This window comes from Notothenia coriiceps, unplaced genomic scaffold (assembly GCF_000735185.1).
Source record: "Notothenia coriiceps isolate Sejong01 unplaced genomic scaffold, NC01 NC01_scaffold00011181, whole genome shotgun sequence".
In the NCBI taxonomy this organism is placed as follows: domain Eukaryota; kingdom Metazoa; phylum Chordata; class Actinopteri; order Perciformes; family Nototheniidae; genus Notothenia; species Notothenia coriiceps.
Window position 1 is genome coordinate 165,740 of NW_011343882.1, and position 18,507 is coordinate 184,246.

The window sequence follows — 18,507 nt, forward strand, 5'->3', positions numbered from 1 at the left end:
TTTAGATTTGAGACCGACAGACATATAGAAGAACGGACCGACTTTCACTGCCCGTCCCTGAAACCCCTGTTAGTGTTTGTATGTGTTTGTTTCTACTGTGTGTCTGTCTCTCTCTCTCCCCCCCCCCATGCCTGCTGGTCTGCTCTACCCGGCTGGGAGCAATCTCCAATCAACCACACCTGCAACCTGCTCATCAGCCACACTATGAAAGCCTGCAGCCTGCACTCATTCCCGGCCGGATTGTTGCCGTGAACGGTTTGTTGCGTGCCGCTCTAGCTTTTTGCCAGCATATTCCTTGACGACTTTGCCTGCTTTTGCCTCACACTCATTTTTATGTCTCTCCCAGGAGGAATCCAAGGCCTTCCACACCCCCAAGACCAGCCAGGCCTCTCACCCTGGAACAACTGTTTCCCACATAACCAACCTCCACTCGCAGCTCCCCTTTTCTAATAAACAAATGTTACTTTGACCAGCTGATTCCGAGTCTGATTCTGGGTCCCCTCCAGTACATGTGACACCGACAGTGACTTGTACTAGCTGCTGGTCGCATTTAAAAAAAGAAAGAAAAAGACTTCTGATAAATCGGAACGATAAAGCACGTTAGCCTACTCTAAAATAATAAAATTCTGGCAACATAAACAAATCTAAATTGCAGCTGAAAACGTAGGGCAAAGAATAGTAGGCATGATGTTCTAACAATGTTATCAAAAACATTTAAAAAAGGTTATTACCAAGAATTTTAAGAATGTTTTTAGAGAAAGTTATCCTACCTTTCAGAAGAACATTCTGGGAACCGAAATAAAACGTCCGGCTGAAAACGTTTCAACAATAGTAAGGCATAATGTTCTAACAATGTTATAAAAAACATTTAAAAAAGGTTATTACCAAGCATTTTAAGAATGTTTTTAGAGAACGTTATCCTACCTTTCAGAAGAACATTCTGGGAACCAACATAAAATGTCCGGCTGAAAACGTTTTAAGAATAGTAGGGCATAATGTTCGAACAATGTTATCAAAAACATCTTAAGAAGGTTATCAAAAACATCTTAAGAAAGTTATCACCAAACATTTTAAGAATGTTTTTAGAGAACGATATCCTACCTTTCAGAAAAACATTCTGGGAACCAAAAGAAAACTTCCCTCTGAAAACATTCCTAGAACAGTGAATGGTAACATTCGCAGAATGTTTTTAGAACCACACATTTCTAGCTGGGATGATTGTTAAAAAAAATGCAATACAAGATACAAATGAGCACTTTGCTAGGTGACGCTAACTGGAGCAAAGAAAACTTGTTTTCAACTTGGTGAGTTCTGAGATCAGTCAGAGGCTGAGCTGCCAATCAAAAAAACACACACACACACACACACACACACACACACACACACACACACACACACACACACACACACACACACACACACACACACACACACACACACACACACACACACACACACACACACACACACACACACACAAACACTGCGTATGTTGCTAGCTAGGCATAGCAAATGTCTGCACAGTTGGTATATATAACACAGACAAACACAGACTATACAGACGGTCCCAGAGAACTTTATGCAAATCACACAAGGCAGAAAAATCTCCTTATTATTCAGTTTGAACACTTCTTATGATAAGTGAGCTGAAGTTGATGTAGACAATTGTTGAAACTCCCCTATAATGGACTGTTTAACAAAGATCACTGCAGTATTTGCTCTATCTCTTTGTTGGAATTTTGGCTTGTGTGCCTCTTGTCGACAGCCCAGGGTAAATGAGATGTGTGTTGGCTTATTGACAATGCGGAAATGTATTCACACTAATAAACAATGGACAGAGCCCAAGGGGTCCAGCCTGGAAAAACAATGCTGTTAATGGGATGCATTTTGGACCTGTTGAGGGTAAAGGAAACAAAAAAAAGGCAGAACTAGGGAAGGAAGCAGCAGAGCATTACAGTGAGGTGATTTAAGGAGAAGAAGGCAGGATACATGACAGGATGAAGGTGAATAATACTGAGAAAACGGGAGCAAAAGTGGGCTTGGAGAGGAGGAGGGGTTGCGCTGAAGTGAGCGAGGGAGGGATGAGAGGAAGGGAGGCAGACTAAATCCTCACACCATTATTATCAGGACTCACATGCAGCCGCTCCTGTGAAGGAGTGAGAGGAGATAGAAAGAGATAAAGAAAAGATGGAGTTAAAAAGGAAGTGGAAAGCAGGATTACTGGTGTGACAGCACCGGCAGATGAGCGTCAGCGCAGCGGTGAAGAGAGAGAGAGAGAGAGAGAAACTCTAGTGGGAAAAGAAAAAAAACCAAATCAGTGCAACAGGATGAAGACCTGCTAGTGCACAGGCGGCCCAACCCCGCAGACCTGCCATCTGTCCCGGCGTTCTCTCTGCGTTCCTGACGCTCCCACCATCCACCAACATCTGGATCAACCCCCATCCATATGGGAAATAGGGCGACGGGGGGCCAGAAAACCCAAATTTTCTAATCCCCTCATCCTTTTTCATCACAGAGGACCTGAGGACGCTCATCGTCACCGGGGGGATCCCTTGCCCTGGAGTATCACCTGAGGGGCTGATACCCAGACCAGAGGGGGGGGGGGGGCAGTGGGGGTAGGAAAACTTTTGCTCCAAACATGCAGAGGCGTGCACAGGACCCTTTTTTTTACCGCTATGTGAGATTTTTCTAACTTCCCATGGATCTGTCGTGTCTTGTACCCCCGAGTAAGGAGAGGGAAAGGGAGACAGAGGAGGTGGAGAGGGGGAGAAAGGAGGAGACAGCGGGGAAGCGTCACTGCCACCGCTGCTGAAGTGTTACCGGTGTTTGTGCTCCTCCGCTCAAGAGGCATTTTATCATTCTTCCAACCCCCCCAGAACCCCCTTTAGCTCCTCTCCTCATCCGAGCAGCAGGGAGCCTGAGGGATACAGACAGAGAGCTAAACACTGTGGGTTTATGCACATATGCACACACACACTGGCTGTTCCCGCACCTTTCAACACCCTTCTCTTCCCTCACTTTTCCTTCCCCATTTTTGATGTCCTGTCTTCACCTTCATGACCAGTTGTAAATCTGGAACAGAGGAAGAAGTGCAAGCAGGAGTGAAGAAAGAGAGGAGTTAGAAAAGACAGTTTTTTTGGGGGGGAAAAACACTTGCTGTCACGTTGTGAAGTTCTCCAGGGGGGGTGTGCAGACATCCAAAGCTGCCAAACACACACAGTCACTGATAGCTCACACACACTCGCTCTCACACAGAGACCTGGTCTAAATGCATACTCCTACAGGTGCTGAGAGAGGCAGGTGAAAAACAGGTGGAACAGAAAAAGAAAGACATTTGGAGGAAACCAGCCGGGGAACGATGGAGCAGTTGGATGACAGCAGAAAGCACAGGTAAGTTACACAAACACACACACACACACACACACACACACACACACACACACACACACACACACACACACACACACACACACACACACACACACACACACTGCATCACACACTTATTCTGTCACTTTATCTGATCAATCGTCAGGAAATGGTTGTTTATATATAAGATATGNCAAATGTGTGGTGGTGGGGCAGCTGCGAGCGCTCCCGGAGTAGTGTAGTGTTCGGACGGCTACACTATATTACATATCCTGGAAAAAGGAGTACCCACAAGTAAGTGTTGTCTGGTTAGTACTGTCAAAAATCTCTTACTCAAACATACCTATGTGAATTTTGTATATAAACATAAACAGAACCGAAGGTCGAGTGACTATTGTATTCTTGTGTTTATCCGTGTTGTGAATGTATCTACAAAAAAAATATACATAAAATAATGAGGTTTCATCTTTTTTTTTTTAGTCGGTATAAATTGACCCTTTCAAAAAGAAACCGAGGGTCCTTAAAAAGGTGAAGCGGGGTGACATTTTGTCTTTGTGTCGTTTTTCATAATGAAAAAAAAGTTGACAAACCTTATACATCAAGATGTCATACAACTGTTACGATAAAGTTTACTCTTCTATGTGATTCAGTGAGTTTTTATAGTACTATTTCACGTCTATTACATATATAAAATATATATTGTGCATATGAGTATATATTGGATGTTCCATGTAAAAAATAAAGTTCAGTTACAAAGTAAACTTGGTTAAGAAACTTAAACGACAGAATAGTTACGGGGTTTGTATGTCGTGATTTGAATCTGTTGACGGACGTTCTGACGTGTGTCTTTATTATGATGAATGATGATGATTGATATGAATAATCATAATTAACAATTCTTGTTTACATTGTTCAGTCATTAATGTTTTTCTCTAGTTTATGGTAGGTCGGAGTGTATAGTTAGTAAATTGGAAATCACTATAACTAGTTCCTATTTGAGATTAACATATAAAATAAAATTAAAGATAAAGTTTACATCCGGATGAAGGGACGAATACACAATGTTAGTCTGTCGCAAAGATCCCGCGCTACAGACTTACTGCTTCCGCGTTCTTGAACCTACAGACAGATGAAATACTGCCGCGGTTTTTGCAGACTATCTCGGTAACTAACTGTACCGAGGGGTGGGTACACTAGTTGATTTAACTTAAATGACGACTCCTTGGGTTTTACAAATTCATCACTAGAGTCCCAACTACTCAACCAACCATTTCTGATGAACACCGGGGATACTAAGACGGTCTGGTGAGTCGAGTGCTGTGCTTTGAGTCTAATCTTGTATAGGTTAGGTCTCGTTCTGACGTGACGGTGTTGTGGAGCCATACCGGACTCACTTCGTTTGGTGTCTAAAATCCAGTTGAAGTAAAAAAAGTTCAGTACCAAGCCGATTACAGCTAGTGGAGCCTCGCAGCAGAAACTGTGGCGCGCTCAATTGCGCCGCATTTGCGCATCAGATGAGGCTCCCTCCACATGATGAGGGCGAGAGGCAGACGTAGTCTGTGTGATCGGCGTGTATGGAGGGGCGGGCCTGCACATCGGCATATCACAGACTGGTGCATACATTTTACAGGCGGCAATTTGAAATGGAACGCAGCCCACACACGGCAGACAAACCCAAACACTTTTGGAACACGCCACCTCCAGACACATTAACATGCACTCCCCTAACTTTCCCCTAATCTGACATTGTATTTCATTCCATAACATATAAATATACTGTTCACCCATGTGAAACACACACACTGACACACACACACACACACACACACACACACACACACACACACACACACACACACACACACACACACACACACACACACACACACACTGCATCACACACTTATTCTGTCACTTTATCTGATCAATCGTCAGGAAATGGTTGTTTATATATAAGATATGAAGATAGAATAGACAAACACTAGCACAAGCAGCTCAGGGGGAATGTAAGGATAGACCCACAGTATGAGTCCAGTCATACTTTCAGTTTCCATAAGTGAAGAGTTTCCTCGAGAGAAAGCTCCCATCTGCTGCTGACAGAAACAGAACAGCCAGTTGTTACTATAACAAGAGGACATAGGATATTTCATTCTGAGTTTTGGCGGTAAGCTGCTTGTTTAGAGTGTGTGTGTAAGTGTGTGTGTTTGTGTGTGTGTGCGCAAAATCCTTTCATACCTTCAAAATCACTTATGGATTATAGATGTTGCACTATCAGTGTTTCACTGTCATATCAGTTATCTGGTAATGCTCATTGATTGGTCCCATAAGCTGCATGTAGCAGCTCTCATTTTTCTTCATTAGTGACTTTCTTTTCCAGTTTGCATATACCATATTGCAGCATAATGTAACACAGTTTCTTTGAGCCCCATAGTTCACATTAACATAGATCAGCGGGTCCCAGCAGGGTGTATGTGGCCCCCTGAAAGGCTCACAAGATACACCTGAGGGGTCACAAGCTGATTGACAGGAAAATAAAAGTGAAAGATATCATTATTTTAAATTTAAATGAATTATTGTGTCTAATTAGATTATTTTTCCTTTAGGCTTTTGAAAAACTTTTGATCATAATTTACCATGTGGCATCAGATGGATCTAAACAGTTTCAATATGATTAGAAGGGGTAGAAAAATCCTATTTATATGGGACACAATTATATTGATATCTGACCTTTGTCTAATTCTTGTAAAATACTGGCAACTTTAAACTCTTCAGACTTCTGAAATATTTGTAAATGTATAATGTTGCAAGAGAGACCAGTAGACCCATGGTCCTTGATATAGGGGATATAGGGGATCACAAGATGGGGGGATGGTAAAATCGCAGAAAATCATATTTCTTTCACATAAAACTAAATGCATTTTTCTCAATTTGAATTAAACAACCTGACAATTGGGCTGTTCCCAACACATGCACACACTAATATGGTGAAGAAACAAGGATTTGTATTACGAGAGACAAACCAAAAAGGGGTGGGAACTGCCGACATACAACCAGGAATATGTATGTCACTATGTGAATTAAGCCATACTATCTTCGCTTCATGTATATTTTGGTAAATCTGTCAGCATACTGGGATTTCCATTGCTTTTCGTTTGATTTGACGAGGGGCCAAGCCGATCTAGAAATGCTCCTGTCCTGTCAAAGTCACTCATCTCGGCTGATACGTCCGGTCTGCAATGATTTCCTGTAAAGCTGTCAAGTCTTTGTATGTGAGAGCGGGAACCCACAGAGAGATGGGGTGGCAAAGTTAGCAGTTAAACCCCTTATTATGATGAATGTATGTGGCAGATGTTATGTGATAGGATTCGTTATAAGCTCTGGGTTAAGTCATATTGTGAGTTTAATTTGTGTGTGGAAGATTTATCAGCTGTGTGTGTACATGAGCATATAGGCTACCTGTTAAAGCTGCACTCACAAATCACCTTGTGTTTCACAATCCATCCATATGGAGGCGAGACAGGGATGGAGAGATAAAAGGAGGAAAAGAAGGGTGGAGCAGTTGAGCTGGTTGACGTTGACAGAGTGTCTCTACGGTGTGTTTACTGGCACATAACTGTTAATGTAACGGTTTTAATGATGACTTTAGGGAAGAGCGATGGAAGTGCTTCATTGAGTGGAGTCTCATTAATCCAACGTGTGATTGAAGTCTTTTTTCCCTGTGTACTGACTCGTATTGAAGTTCTAAACTGGTTCATTAGGCGTTTTTTTTGTAACCACATGTCCACAAGAGCACAAAAAAATGTAGCCTCTGAGGGAACCCGCCCATTTCACAAAGCCATTACTCATATCCATTACTCATAAAGTTTGCTTATTGCAGAATGTTGAACATGTAGTGGAATAAACTCACCAATGGGAAGGTGTAGCTAAATAATAAGACTGAGTTGCCATTTCATTTTCACTTCATTTTGTGTTAAAGGCACGTTTTTTTTGGCCACTTGGGGGCAGTAGCAGAATCAAGTAGTAACACATCATCCTCAAAGGCAACATTGTTTGCAAAAACAACAACCTTATCTTAATATCTAGCAGATAGTGATGGATTTTATTTTTTATTTCTAAAGGCCTGATGAATGTAAGTCCACAATGAACTCTCCTTTTAGCTTTATTTTTGGTCTCAACCAACTCTTGAGGGGAATGCTCCATTAAATTCACTATACCTTTGTCCTGCTCTTTAGCTGCTAAATGCTAACACTAACATAGTACGTATAATGTGCATGACATATGAGTGTTTGATGATGCTGATTAGAGGACTGTGTGAAGCAAACAATACTTTTCCAAAGGCTCCATAGATCTGAGGGAAACTGTAGAGTTGGTATTATTTGAGATTGTCACTAAAAATTACTTTCTTCACATACAGTACATGCAGTCCATTTGATCCATTGCTAACATGGAATCATTGGTTAAGAGTATAAAAAACAAGCTGTTGAGATAAAATGCAGGTGATACTATATGTGCAAAAACCAAGATGGTGTAACATTTTATCTTTCATTGAGTGTTGACCAGCAACACTGTACTCAGTGCTGCCATTCTAAGTTGGAAGCTGTATTAAAGACCATATTCGATATGCCTAAATCAGTATTGCTGGAGTCAGATTGTGTTCTTTAGTCCTCCCCTACAATTTATTTCACAATTTATAAATGATCTGTTTTGCAGTTTTGGTTTTATACTACAACATATATACAACAAAATAAGTACAATGTATTTTTATCTGTTAAGATAAGCTTTAAATCAGCAGCTACTCAGCACCATATAGAGTAATTCAAGGTAAATCTAGCTTTAGCATCTGCAACACTCATATTTTTTTGACATTAATGCATCAATAATTCAAAAATTCAGAATAATAACTACTTTAACTTTGGTACTATTCGATGCTTATACCTTTCTACTTCAGTAAGAGTTCTTCTAACACCACTGAATAAATAGCTTCCAGTCATCAGAGCAGAGAAAAAGTGAACTCTCAAAATCAAACCAGAAACTTAAATGACTGCCGCAGAGTTAGTTTTCACACCGGGAATTCTTGGACTGATCTCGGGTCTGCATAAATGAGGCTCTAAAGAATCCTGACGTTTCATGTGGCTGTCATACCGCCTGCAGTAAGTTGATGAGAGGCAGGCCATCTACTACATTATTACCAGCCCAATAATTCAAGCTCCCTAATTAATGCAATCAAATCAGCTTCCAAGGTGCTTTTAAAAATCAAGGTTCAATGAAGACATGTTAATAATTCTCTGGTGAGGATGCTTATTCTATCAAGTAGATCCTCTCGGCTCATTTCCTCTTCACCCTGTGGGGACTCCATCATGTCCCAGCTAAGTTAAATGCTACCTAATGTATATATACTGTATTACCAAGGAGGTATGTTGTATTTTAGTAGAAGTAATGCATCATCTAAACATGCAGAGTAACAGGTTTTGCTGCTGTTTATTCGTTTTGTTTATAAAGATCATCTTCCCATCATTATGAAGTTAAAAGGAAATATATTATTCTCTCATTTAGACCCCAGAACTTGCAACATCTTAATTGGCTAACAGACAATTTGCATTCTATTCAATTTCTTACGTAATCCTTACCTTTCAGGCTGAAAGTTAATAAAAAATGGAAATTATTGCTTTGTTAAAAGAAGAGCAAAGAACAGCTGAAGGCAATGAACATTTGTATTGTTTTCGGTCTTCTCAAGTGTCTTTATATAATGTTAAATGGTTAATCCAATCACCTGCCAAGTAGGATTTAAGTGCCTGCCGGTTTGCTACAAAATGTCCAGCCCTGCTACTTTTTTCCTGAGCTGCAAGTGAACAGCCCAATGAAAGAAAGATAGTTTTTACAGGAAATATTTTAAATAAATGTTGAGGCAAAGAGACTTAGAAGATTAATTGTACTGCTAAAAAAAAAAAAACGAACAATTGTATGATGTATGTTTTTAGCATTTCATTTGTTGGAGAATTGATGCTGCAGCTGGACAATGAACAGCGCTCCTCTTATTGTATGACACATTTTCAATTTCTCTTGTTCAACTTTCTTTCACTCATTTCCCGGCAGTGTAACAGTAATCTCGTTGTTCTATTTTCCCATCCTGTCTTACCAAATGTACAACCAGTACATTCTACGAGGAATTTGTATGTGTGTAGTGATTTTGATGCTGACGCATGTACAGTATGACGTGGGTCCCAGTGAGAGAGTGTATCCTGAATGGCAGGGCTGCACTCCATCTGGAAATCTCTATAATAATAGACAAATCTGTGTCACTCAATGCGCAAACACAAATATATTTTTGAAAGTTAAACGCACAACCACAACAGGATTTAAGGATTGCACAATTTCTGATGACATGGACTTTGACGTTTTTTGATACGTGGAGTGAAGCAGGCAGGACCCAAACGCAGATCACACTGATAATTCCTTTATTTCAAGGGCTAATATCAAACATGGTCAAACTTTTGTTTGACCATGTTTGATATTAGCCCTTGAAATAAAGGAATTATCAGTGTGATCTGCGTTTGGGTCCTGCCTGCTTCACTCCACGTATCAAAAAACGTCAANACCTGAGTCAAATGTAATTAAAGTCAGATCGTGTCTTAGACGGAGCATATCATAAACCTGTTAATGTACGCATTCAAACACTTTTTCTTGTACCACCTGTGTTCACCTTGCAGGTGCAGCTATGTGGCTTTTATCCTGGATAAAGTGTTTGAGTCATGGATGTTTAAAGTTTAACGTCTTCATATTTGTCTAATTATATAGTTGACTTTTCATTCAGGAAGTATGACGCGCTGCGCTGTCAGTACGCTTCTCCATGTTTGTGATTGGTTGAATGCTCCAAATACTACCCCTTTTATGTGAACGTGCACCTAACTAGATAGGACACGGCTGGCTTGAGCGATCCACTTGATAACCCGTGTCGTAGTGCCGTTTAGCGAGAGGGCATATGTTTTGGATTAGGCCAACCGGCTAACTCAAACATATCCAGGTTAGGTTGAACCAGTTTCGTGGTATACCCCCCAGGTCTTGTCCTGAATGAGCACAGTCACCTGTAGCCTTGGCTGCTGTGCTCTCAGTGTTTTGTCTCCCTGTTCCTGCCTATTGGCGTCAGCTGATAGAGGTGTTGGTTTTATCTTGTTATGCACAATGTTGATTCTTCTCTCAGAACTAGCTAAATATGGGTCTGGGGTAGAGATCTTCAGAATTGGTTTGGCATCTTTTGTGTCAATTCGTGGCACACAACATGTCTTGTGAATAAACCATCAGTTTGCCATCAAAGTTCCTGCTCTCCTCGTGTCTCTCTGACTCCTGTTTCCATTGCTTCAGAAGTTTCCATCGCATATGAAAGATTTTTACATGTTTGTAAATTATTTTGGTTTCAGTGTGTGTGTTTCACATGGGTGAACAGTATATTTATATGTTATGGAATGAAATACAATGTCAGATTAGGGGAAAGTTAGGGGAGTGCATGTTAATGTGTCTGGAGGTGGCGTGTTCCAAAAGTGTTTGGGTTTGTCTGCCGTGTGTGGGCTGCGTTCCATTTCAAATTGCCGCCTGTACAATGTATGCACCAGTCTGTGATATGCCGATGTGGCAGGCCCGCCCCTCCATACACGCCGGATCACACAGACTGCGTCTGCCTCTCGCCCTCATCTTGTGGAGGGAGCCTCATCTGATGCGCAAATGCGGCGCAATTGAGGCGCGCCACAGTTTCTGCTGCGAGGCTCCACTAGCTGTAATGGGCTTTGGTGTGTCCAGGGTTTAACACACCACCCCCCGTCGACGCTCGCGAGGGCGCTTCATCACATCACAGCAGCCTGCCGATGTGATATAATGTATAGGACCTTTTTCCCTCATGGGTGTCATTCACAACAGACCAAATCATGACAGTTTTAGAGAATGAGTTTGTATGGATACACTTATAAAACATATATTTGTATTTGTCTTGGCTTCAGCTCACTGATAACATAAGAACACAAATAGGCACAACACTTACATAGATGTTTTTTTTTTATATGTATTTTATTACTCCAAAGTAGAAAAAAAAAAAAGTTCAGCCATATTTAACTGGGAAAAGTTTTCCTTTTGGCTCCCAGGAATTTTTCCACTTCGCCCCACTGTAAAACAAGAAACACAGCAAAAAGTATTTGATTTTTTTCAACTGTTGGATTATGTAATTCTACAGTATGTTGACAAATGCTATTTCAAATTGAGAAGATTCAGACTAAGTCACCGTCAAAGTATCATGATGAAAGTGCAGTAGTTATGTATATATTTATATATAACACGGTACATCATATATAATACAAGGTACATTTTTTGATTCAAAAGTCAATGTTTCATTTGACCAATTTTTGAAATTTGCGCCTGTCTTATCAATGCACAAAACATACAGCACTAAATTGAGACAACTGCTGCAGGACTGCACACAGAAATTATACTAACTTTACCTACTACTAACTTTAACTTTATAGAATAGTTGTTAAGAACCAAATGTAACAAAGTCAGCAATTACAAAAAGTCGATCCAATATCCACATACTCACATTCATTTAAACTAATAGTTGATATTGTTCAAGGATAAACTCTATAGATATGTATTTATTTTAATTTCTATTATCAATGTAGGCGTACTTGCCCTGTCGCAGTCTTGCTTATGTGTTATGAGTTCAGACAGCTTATCTATTATGTGCACATATAATGTGTGTGTGTGATGGCCCATCTCTTTCAGCAGTCTTTTGTTCCGTGACCTCGGAGCAGTACTGAGACAGATTCTTTGATCCTCCTGTGGTCTCGATCTAACAAGAAAAGATGATAAAATCACAAATAAATGGACTGGACATGATGCATATAATGACACGGACCACTGACCAGCAATCTCACACCAAAGTACACCCCTCAACCTTCAACACTTCAATACAATTAAAAAATATTGTTACAATGTAAAATTATCAAAATATATACATTAGACAAGTTCATGCATAAGAACTGAACACTCCTTATATAAACAAAGATATACGAAAAAATCCAAATAAGATAAGACTTATGTTCCACGGAAACATATAAAAATTGTCATTGATTATATAATATAATGTTTAAGAAGGATTTTCTAAACGCAAAAACACAATCAAGCGCTGATTCGGGGTTCCGCTCAGTAGTTTTGTTGTAAAAAGTGTTTGACCCCTTAATGAATTGGGAAGACAAAATTAACTGACAACACACACACAAGGAAATTTATTTTTATTAATTAAAAGAGCCACATCCCAAGGATTAGGATAATAGTTTTGATAAGTTCAACGCCCACATTAGTAGGACCTCCTAAATGTCGGTTGTGCCCCCATAACAATCGAATTGTGCTCAATTAACTGTTCAAAATGGCANGCGTCATACTTCCTGAATGAAAAGTCAACTATATAATTAGACAAATATGAAGACTTTAAACATCCATGACTCAAACACTTTATCCAGGATAAAAGCCACATAGCTGCACCTGCAAGGTGAACACAGCTGGTACAAGAAAAAGTGTTTGAATGCGTACATTAACAGGTTTATGATATGCTAAGACACGATCTGACTTTAATTACATTTGACTCGAGTGTTCCGTAATGTGTTGCTTAAAATAATACTTCTGCATACAGTATGTGACACTGTAAGTGTTGCGAGGCCAGATACGGCTCAGCTGACTCAGATAAGGAAATATATGATACATGATGTGATATGCCGGGGCCTGTACTTAATGTTACTCTGATCCGGTTCCTTATGTTGTGGCAGATATTTAAGTAAGCTTTCTTAACGCTAATGTTATAATAGTCAGATTGCTCTGAAGATGGGAAGTGATATTCTTTTAATGTTCACGTTCACACAGTCGGGGATTTCTGCCGGCCGTCTTTCCTGCAATGGCAGCCTTTCTGTATTTCCTTAGGAAATACAGAAAGGCTGCCATTGCAGGAAAGACGGCCGGCAGAAATCCCCGACTGTGTGAACGTGAACATTAAAAGAATATCACTTCCCATCTTCAGNTACCTACCTATAGGCTACCTGAATCTCTGAAATGTACTATATTCCTAAATATGCTATTGCTACACTTTATGGCAAAAATTGCACTTTTTCTGTTGGTCTTGGTTAAGNAACCTAACCTGCTCCGGGGCAGGTTAGCCGCACAGCATAAGTTACCATGGAGATCTAGCCTGCTAAAAAGAGAACCAGCTTCGTAGGACCGGAAACCCCGAGTTGTCCCTGAAGTTAGCCGGCTAAGCGAAAATCCTGCTTCGTAGTATACCCCCCAGGTTGTCTCTGTGTTAAATATTAGCCTCTCTGTTCTGCCCATGTAAAATTAGCTTTATTCAGCACAGCGGTTGGTAAATAAAAGAGTGGGTTGAAGATTATACGTGTTACCTTGTTGTTCTGCTTTAGCTGTACACAGAGTATCTACAATACTAATTGTTCATCTTCTATTCTAAGAAATATTCAAAGTATAATCTTCCGTCTCATGTCTGCCACTTAGGATCTGTTCCTTTTTGAATTGTGCTGCGTGGGGAGTTGTTTGTTTATAATCTACACCTCGTGCAAGTGGGTGGTGGGTTAGTGTCTGCTCTATGCTCACATGGAGACATAATAATTCATTGGATACAAATAATGTGATCCCAGGATTTACACGAGAAAGAAAACAGCCTGGCCGTAGATCAAATCATTATAAACTCCCGGGGGTGCTCTGCATAAATCATATTTCCAAATGATATGTTTTATATCTGACCTCAAACAAACCCATGTCTATATTGACTTGATTCTATATATAAATGGCCAAATGGTAAAGATGTCACTTTATGCAGATGACAATGCTCAAAATATCTTTATTACATAATTCAGTTTTACTAGAGGAACATTTACAACATAATTTTACAAATATATATATATTTATTTTTTAATGAAACCAAACACCATCCACGCGACACAGATTTATGAAGTAATCCTTAATAAAGGCAGCTCCATGTCAATTGTTGCAGGTATAACTCTTTATTGACTAACGTTTGATTCCAGAAGAGTCTAATAAAAGGATTACATTGCCTTTGAAGGTCTAAATTAGATATGTATTTCTTAAGGTACCTAAAGCCCAGGAGCAGAATGCCTTATTAAAGATGAATGATTGATATGCCGGGCGCATGAACAGTGAGGAGAGGTGGGACACGTTTGACCTATAGTGTTGTTTTGAAAGGAGCCTTGAATCAAAGCAGGGAGGTCTTGTTAATTATCAGGGTGGTCTCTGATGGCCACAGATGAGACCGACCCTCGATATAAAACCCCCCACCAAATATGTGGAGATCTTTATTTGTTATAAAGAAAGACCACCTGCATTTATAACACCTTCAACGGTATTTCATTAGAAGGAGAGATCTTCAAACTGCTCACATTTGATTGAAGTGGCTTGCTCGATGAAAATGTTGAAGATTCTTGTTCTGTTAGATGTGTGTAGAACGCACTCCAAATATCAGATGTTGATTATGGCAGTGACCCATTTTAGGAGACAGCAACATAAAACATTTTTGGGACATCCTTCAGCTATGAATGTTGTTGATTTCACGAATCTCAGTAAACATATCATCACTTTACGTGGATGTTGACTACTCCTCTGTTTATTTGATAACTTAAGCTAAAGGTACCCATTATCCTTTTTTCAGGTTTTCCCTTACCTGTAGTGTGTAATATAGCGGTTTGTGCATGTAAAAATGAGCATTATAGAATCTTTTTAATACTTTGGAGCTTCAGATTAACAAATCAAACTAGAGAATGCAATTCCTGAAGAAATTGCTAGTGGGAATGCTTTATGCTCAAAATCTGACTATCTATGCTGAAATGTAATGTGTAAGAAGAAAGTGAAGACTTGAGATTGAAATGATACATGAACACTGGGGGCTTGAATGTGTGATGAGAGAAGAAAAGACAGTAAAAAGGCTTGGAAAAGCAGCAGAATATTTGAACTGCAAACTTCTGAACTAACTTGATGGCGAATGATCTGTCGCCATGGCAACGGCATTTGATGACACCCCATAATACGCTTAGATGCGTTGATGGCTGCATCGTTACCAAACCTGTGAAGTTTTGGGGCGTTTGGAGCAGTTTCACTGAAGTTATGAGAAAACTGTGTTTCAAGGCGAGCATTGTGTTGCCATGGCAACGGCATTTGAAGAAATCTCAAAACTGTCCCGTAGATGTCTTCACGGCTGGACTGTTAGCACACGTGAAGTTTGAGCACTTTTTGAACATTTTCATAGGAGTTATAGCGACATCATGTTTTACGGCGAGGGATGCGTTTCCATGGAAACGGCATATGGTGAGATCTCAGACTTGGCGTAGAGCTGTTGAGGCATGGACCTGTGATATACAAGTGAAGATTGGCGGACGATTGGACCGTGTTGATTGGACCTAGAGCAACATCATGTTTTATGGCGAGTGGTCCGTCGCCATGGCAACGGCATTTGATGACACCCCATACTACGCTTAGATGCGTTGATGGCTGCATCGTTACCAAACCTGTGAAGTTCTAGGCTGTTTGGAGTATTTTCACTGAAGTTATGAGAAAACTGTGTTTCAAGGCGAGCATTGTGTTGCCATGGCAACGGCATTTGAAGAAATCTCAAAACTGTCCCGTAGATGTCTTCACGGCTGGACTGTTAGCACACGTGAAGTTTGAGCACTTTTTGACCATTTTCATAGTATTTATAGCAATATCGTGTTTTACGGCGAGGGATGCGTTTCCATGGAAACGGCATATGGTGAGATCTCAGACTTGGCGTAGAGCTGTTGAGGCATGGACCTGTGATATACAAGTGAAGATTGGCGGACGATTGGACCGTGTTGATTGGACCTAGAGCAACATCATGTTTTATGGCGAGTGGTCCGTCGCCATGGCAACGGCATTTGATGACACCCCATAATACGCTTAGATGCGTTGATGGCTGCATCGTTACCAAACCTGTGAAGTTCTGGGCTTTTTGGAGTATTTTCACTGAAGTTATGAGAAAACCGTGTTTCAAGGCGAGCATTGTGTTGCCATGGCAACGGCATTTGAAGAAATCTCAAAACTGTCCCGTAGATGTCTTCACGGCCGGACTGGTAGCACACTTGTGAAGTTTGAGCACTTTTTGAACATTTGCATAGGAGTTATAGTGACATCATGTTTTATGGCGAGGGATGCGTTTCCATGGAAACGGCATATGGTGAGATCTCAGATTTGGCGTAGAGCTGTTGAGGCATGGACCGGTGATATACAAGTGAAGATTGGGGGACGATTGGACCGTATCAATTGGACTTACAGCGACATCGTGTTTCAAGGCGAGCATTGTGTTGCCATGGCAACGGCATTTGAAGAAATCTCAAAACTGTCCCGTAGATGTCTTCACGGCTGGACTGTTAGCACACGTGAAGTTTGAGCACTTTTTGAACATTTTCATAGGAGTTATAGCGACATCATGTTTTGTGGCGAGGGATGCGTTTCCATGGAAACGGCATATGGTGAGATCTCAGAATTGGCGTAGAGCTGTTGAGGCATGGACCGGTGATATACAAGTGAAGATTGGGGGACGATTGGACCGTGTCGATGGGACTTACAGCCACATCGTGTTTCATGGCGAGTGGTCCGTCGCCATGGCAACGACATTTGATGACACCCCATACGACGCTTAGATGCGCTGATGGCTGCATCGTTACCAAACCTGTGAAGTTCTAGGCTGTTTGGAGTATTTTCCCTGAAGTTATGAGAAAACCGTGTTTCAAGGCGAGCATTGTGTTGCCATGGCAACGGCATTTGAAGAAATCTCAAAACTGTCCCGTAGATGTCTTCACGGCTGGACTGTTTGCACACTGCTATCTGAAGTCTGCTGCTCTGAGCATGTCAGTTGGAGTGATGACATCATCGTGTTTCATTACACAGGTGTTTATAGTTGAGATCAAAGGCTTCATTGTTCTGAATGAGAGATGAAAGGCTTCATTGTTCTGAATGAGAGATGAACCTCTTACATGTGAACGTTTTGTGGAAGAACCGTAACAGATATCTGTGAAATTTCAAAACGTGAAGCATGTCAAGGAAGTTGAGTATCTGAAGTGTAGTGTAGTTTCGGGTTAATAATGTGGCCTTTTTGGCAGTTTAACTAAAGGTGTGCGGCTGCTGCCGTGAGGAAATATCTGCCTGAAATTACAATGTGGTTTAATGGAGGAATGTTGAACGTTTTTGTCACTTCATGCCCTCAAGAGGCACTTTGTTTAATTAATTTTGCTTAATTATTTGTCATTTTTCAAGCTACGAGATGTTTTCCTACGTTTGTCATGATAAATTATGTCTCAGGAATGTAGGGTTTGGGAATTATGGCAGTTTTAAAAAAAGATATGAATGTGAATTTAGTTAATGTTAAAATGTGAAGAAAACCTCTAAAACAAGGTCTGAACAATGTTTAATATCTCTAAAAGTAAGAATCAGATTTAAAGGTTATTTTACACGAATAATGTCAGAAAGATGTGTAACATTTTAAAGTTGGAATGAGGTTTCTGAGTGAAAGTATGAATGAACAGTTAGCAGTTGAATCGCATGATGATTTGTTGAAGTCTGAAGAATTTCTCCATTGACTTCAATGTTGAAAATTTGATGAATTATGGGATGTATCTCTGGAATTATGAAAGTTATGAATGAGAAAAGTAATAGCCATCGATTCCCGACCGAGTTGAACGTTTTGATGTTTGAACGGAGTTTCTGCGATGTTCAATGCGGGAGGAGAAGCACGGCAAAATAAGTCGGCGGAATAATAAACTTTTCGTCCGTAGAATAACAGTTAGTTGGAATTATAAGGCAAAACTATAATATACATCATAATGGAAACCAAAATGACTGTTACAGGTTTCTGTTTAGAAGGAGGAGGAATTTAAGGTTTTTTAAAAAGTATTTTCGGACAGAACGATGACATCAGCCCACTTGATGTGAGGCTGAAGTAATGTAATATAATGTAATCCCAGTGATGAGGGTGGAGACCTGTGAGGCAGTTTTGGCATCCTGCGTGTGTGGGTTTGTGTGAGTGCATGTGTGTGTGTGTGTGTATGTGTGTGTGTGTGTATGCGCTGA

At 40.5% G+C, this 18,507-nt stretch overlaps 1 protein-coding gene across 1 annotated transcript in view; it reads left to right on the plus strand.

Annotated features, from left to right (window-relative positions):
* Positions 1–18,403: 18,403 nt before the first annotated feature.
* The window catches only part of LOC104946525 (glutamate receptor ionotropic, NMDA 2C-like), a gene marked incomplete at its 3' end in the record, with an annotated part of 28,447 nt that continues 28,343 nt past the window's right edge, over positions 18,404–18,507 (plus strand). Inside the window, exon 1 of the mRNA XM_010772370.1 lies at positions 18,404–18,442. Within this exon, the coding sequence (XP_010770672.1) occupies positions 18,404–18,442 (39 nt within the window). The remainder of the gene's footprint in view (positions 18,443–18,507) is intronic.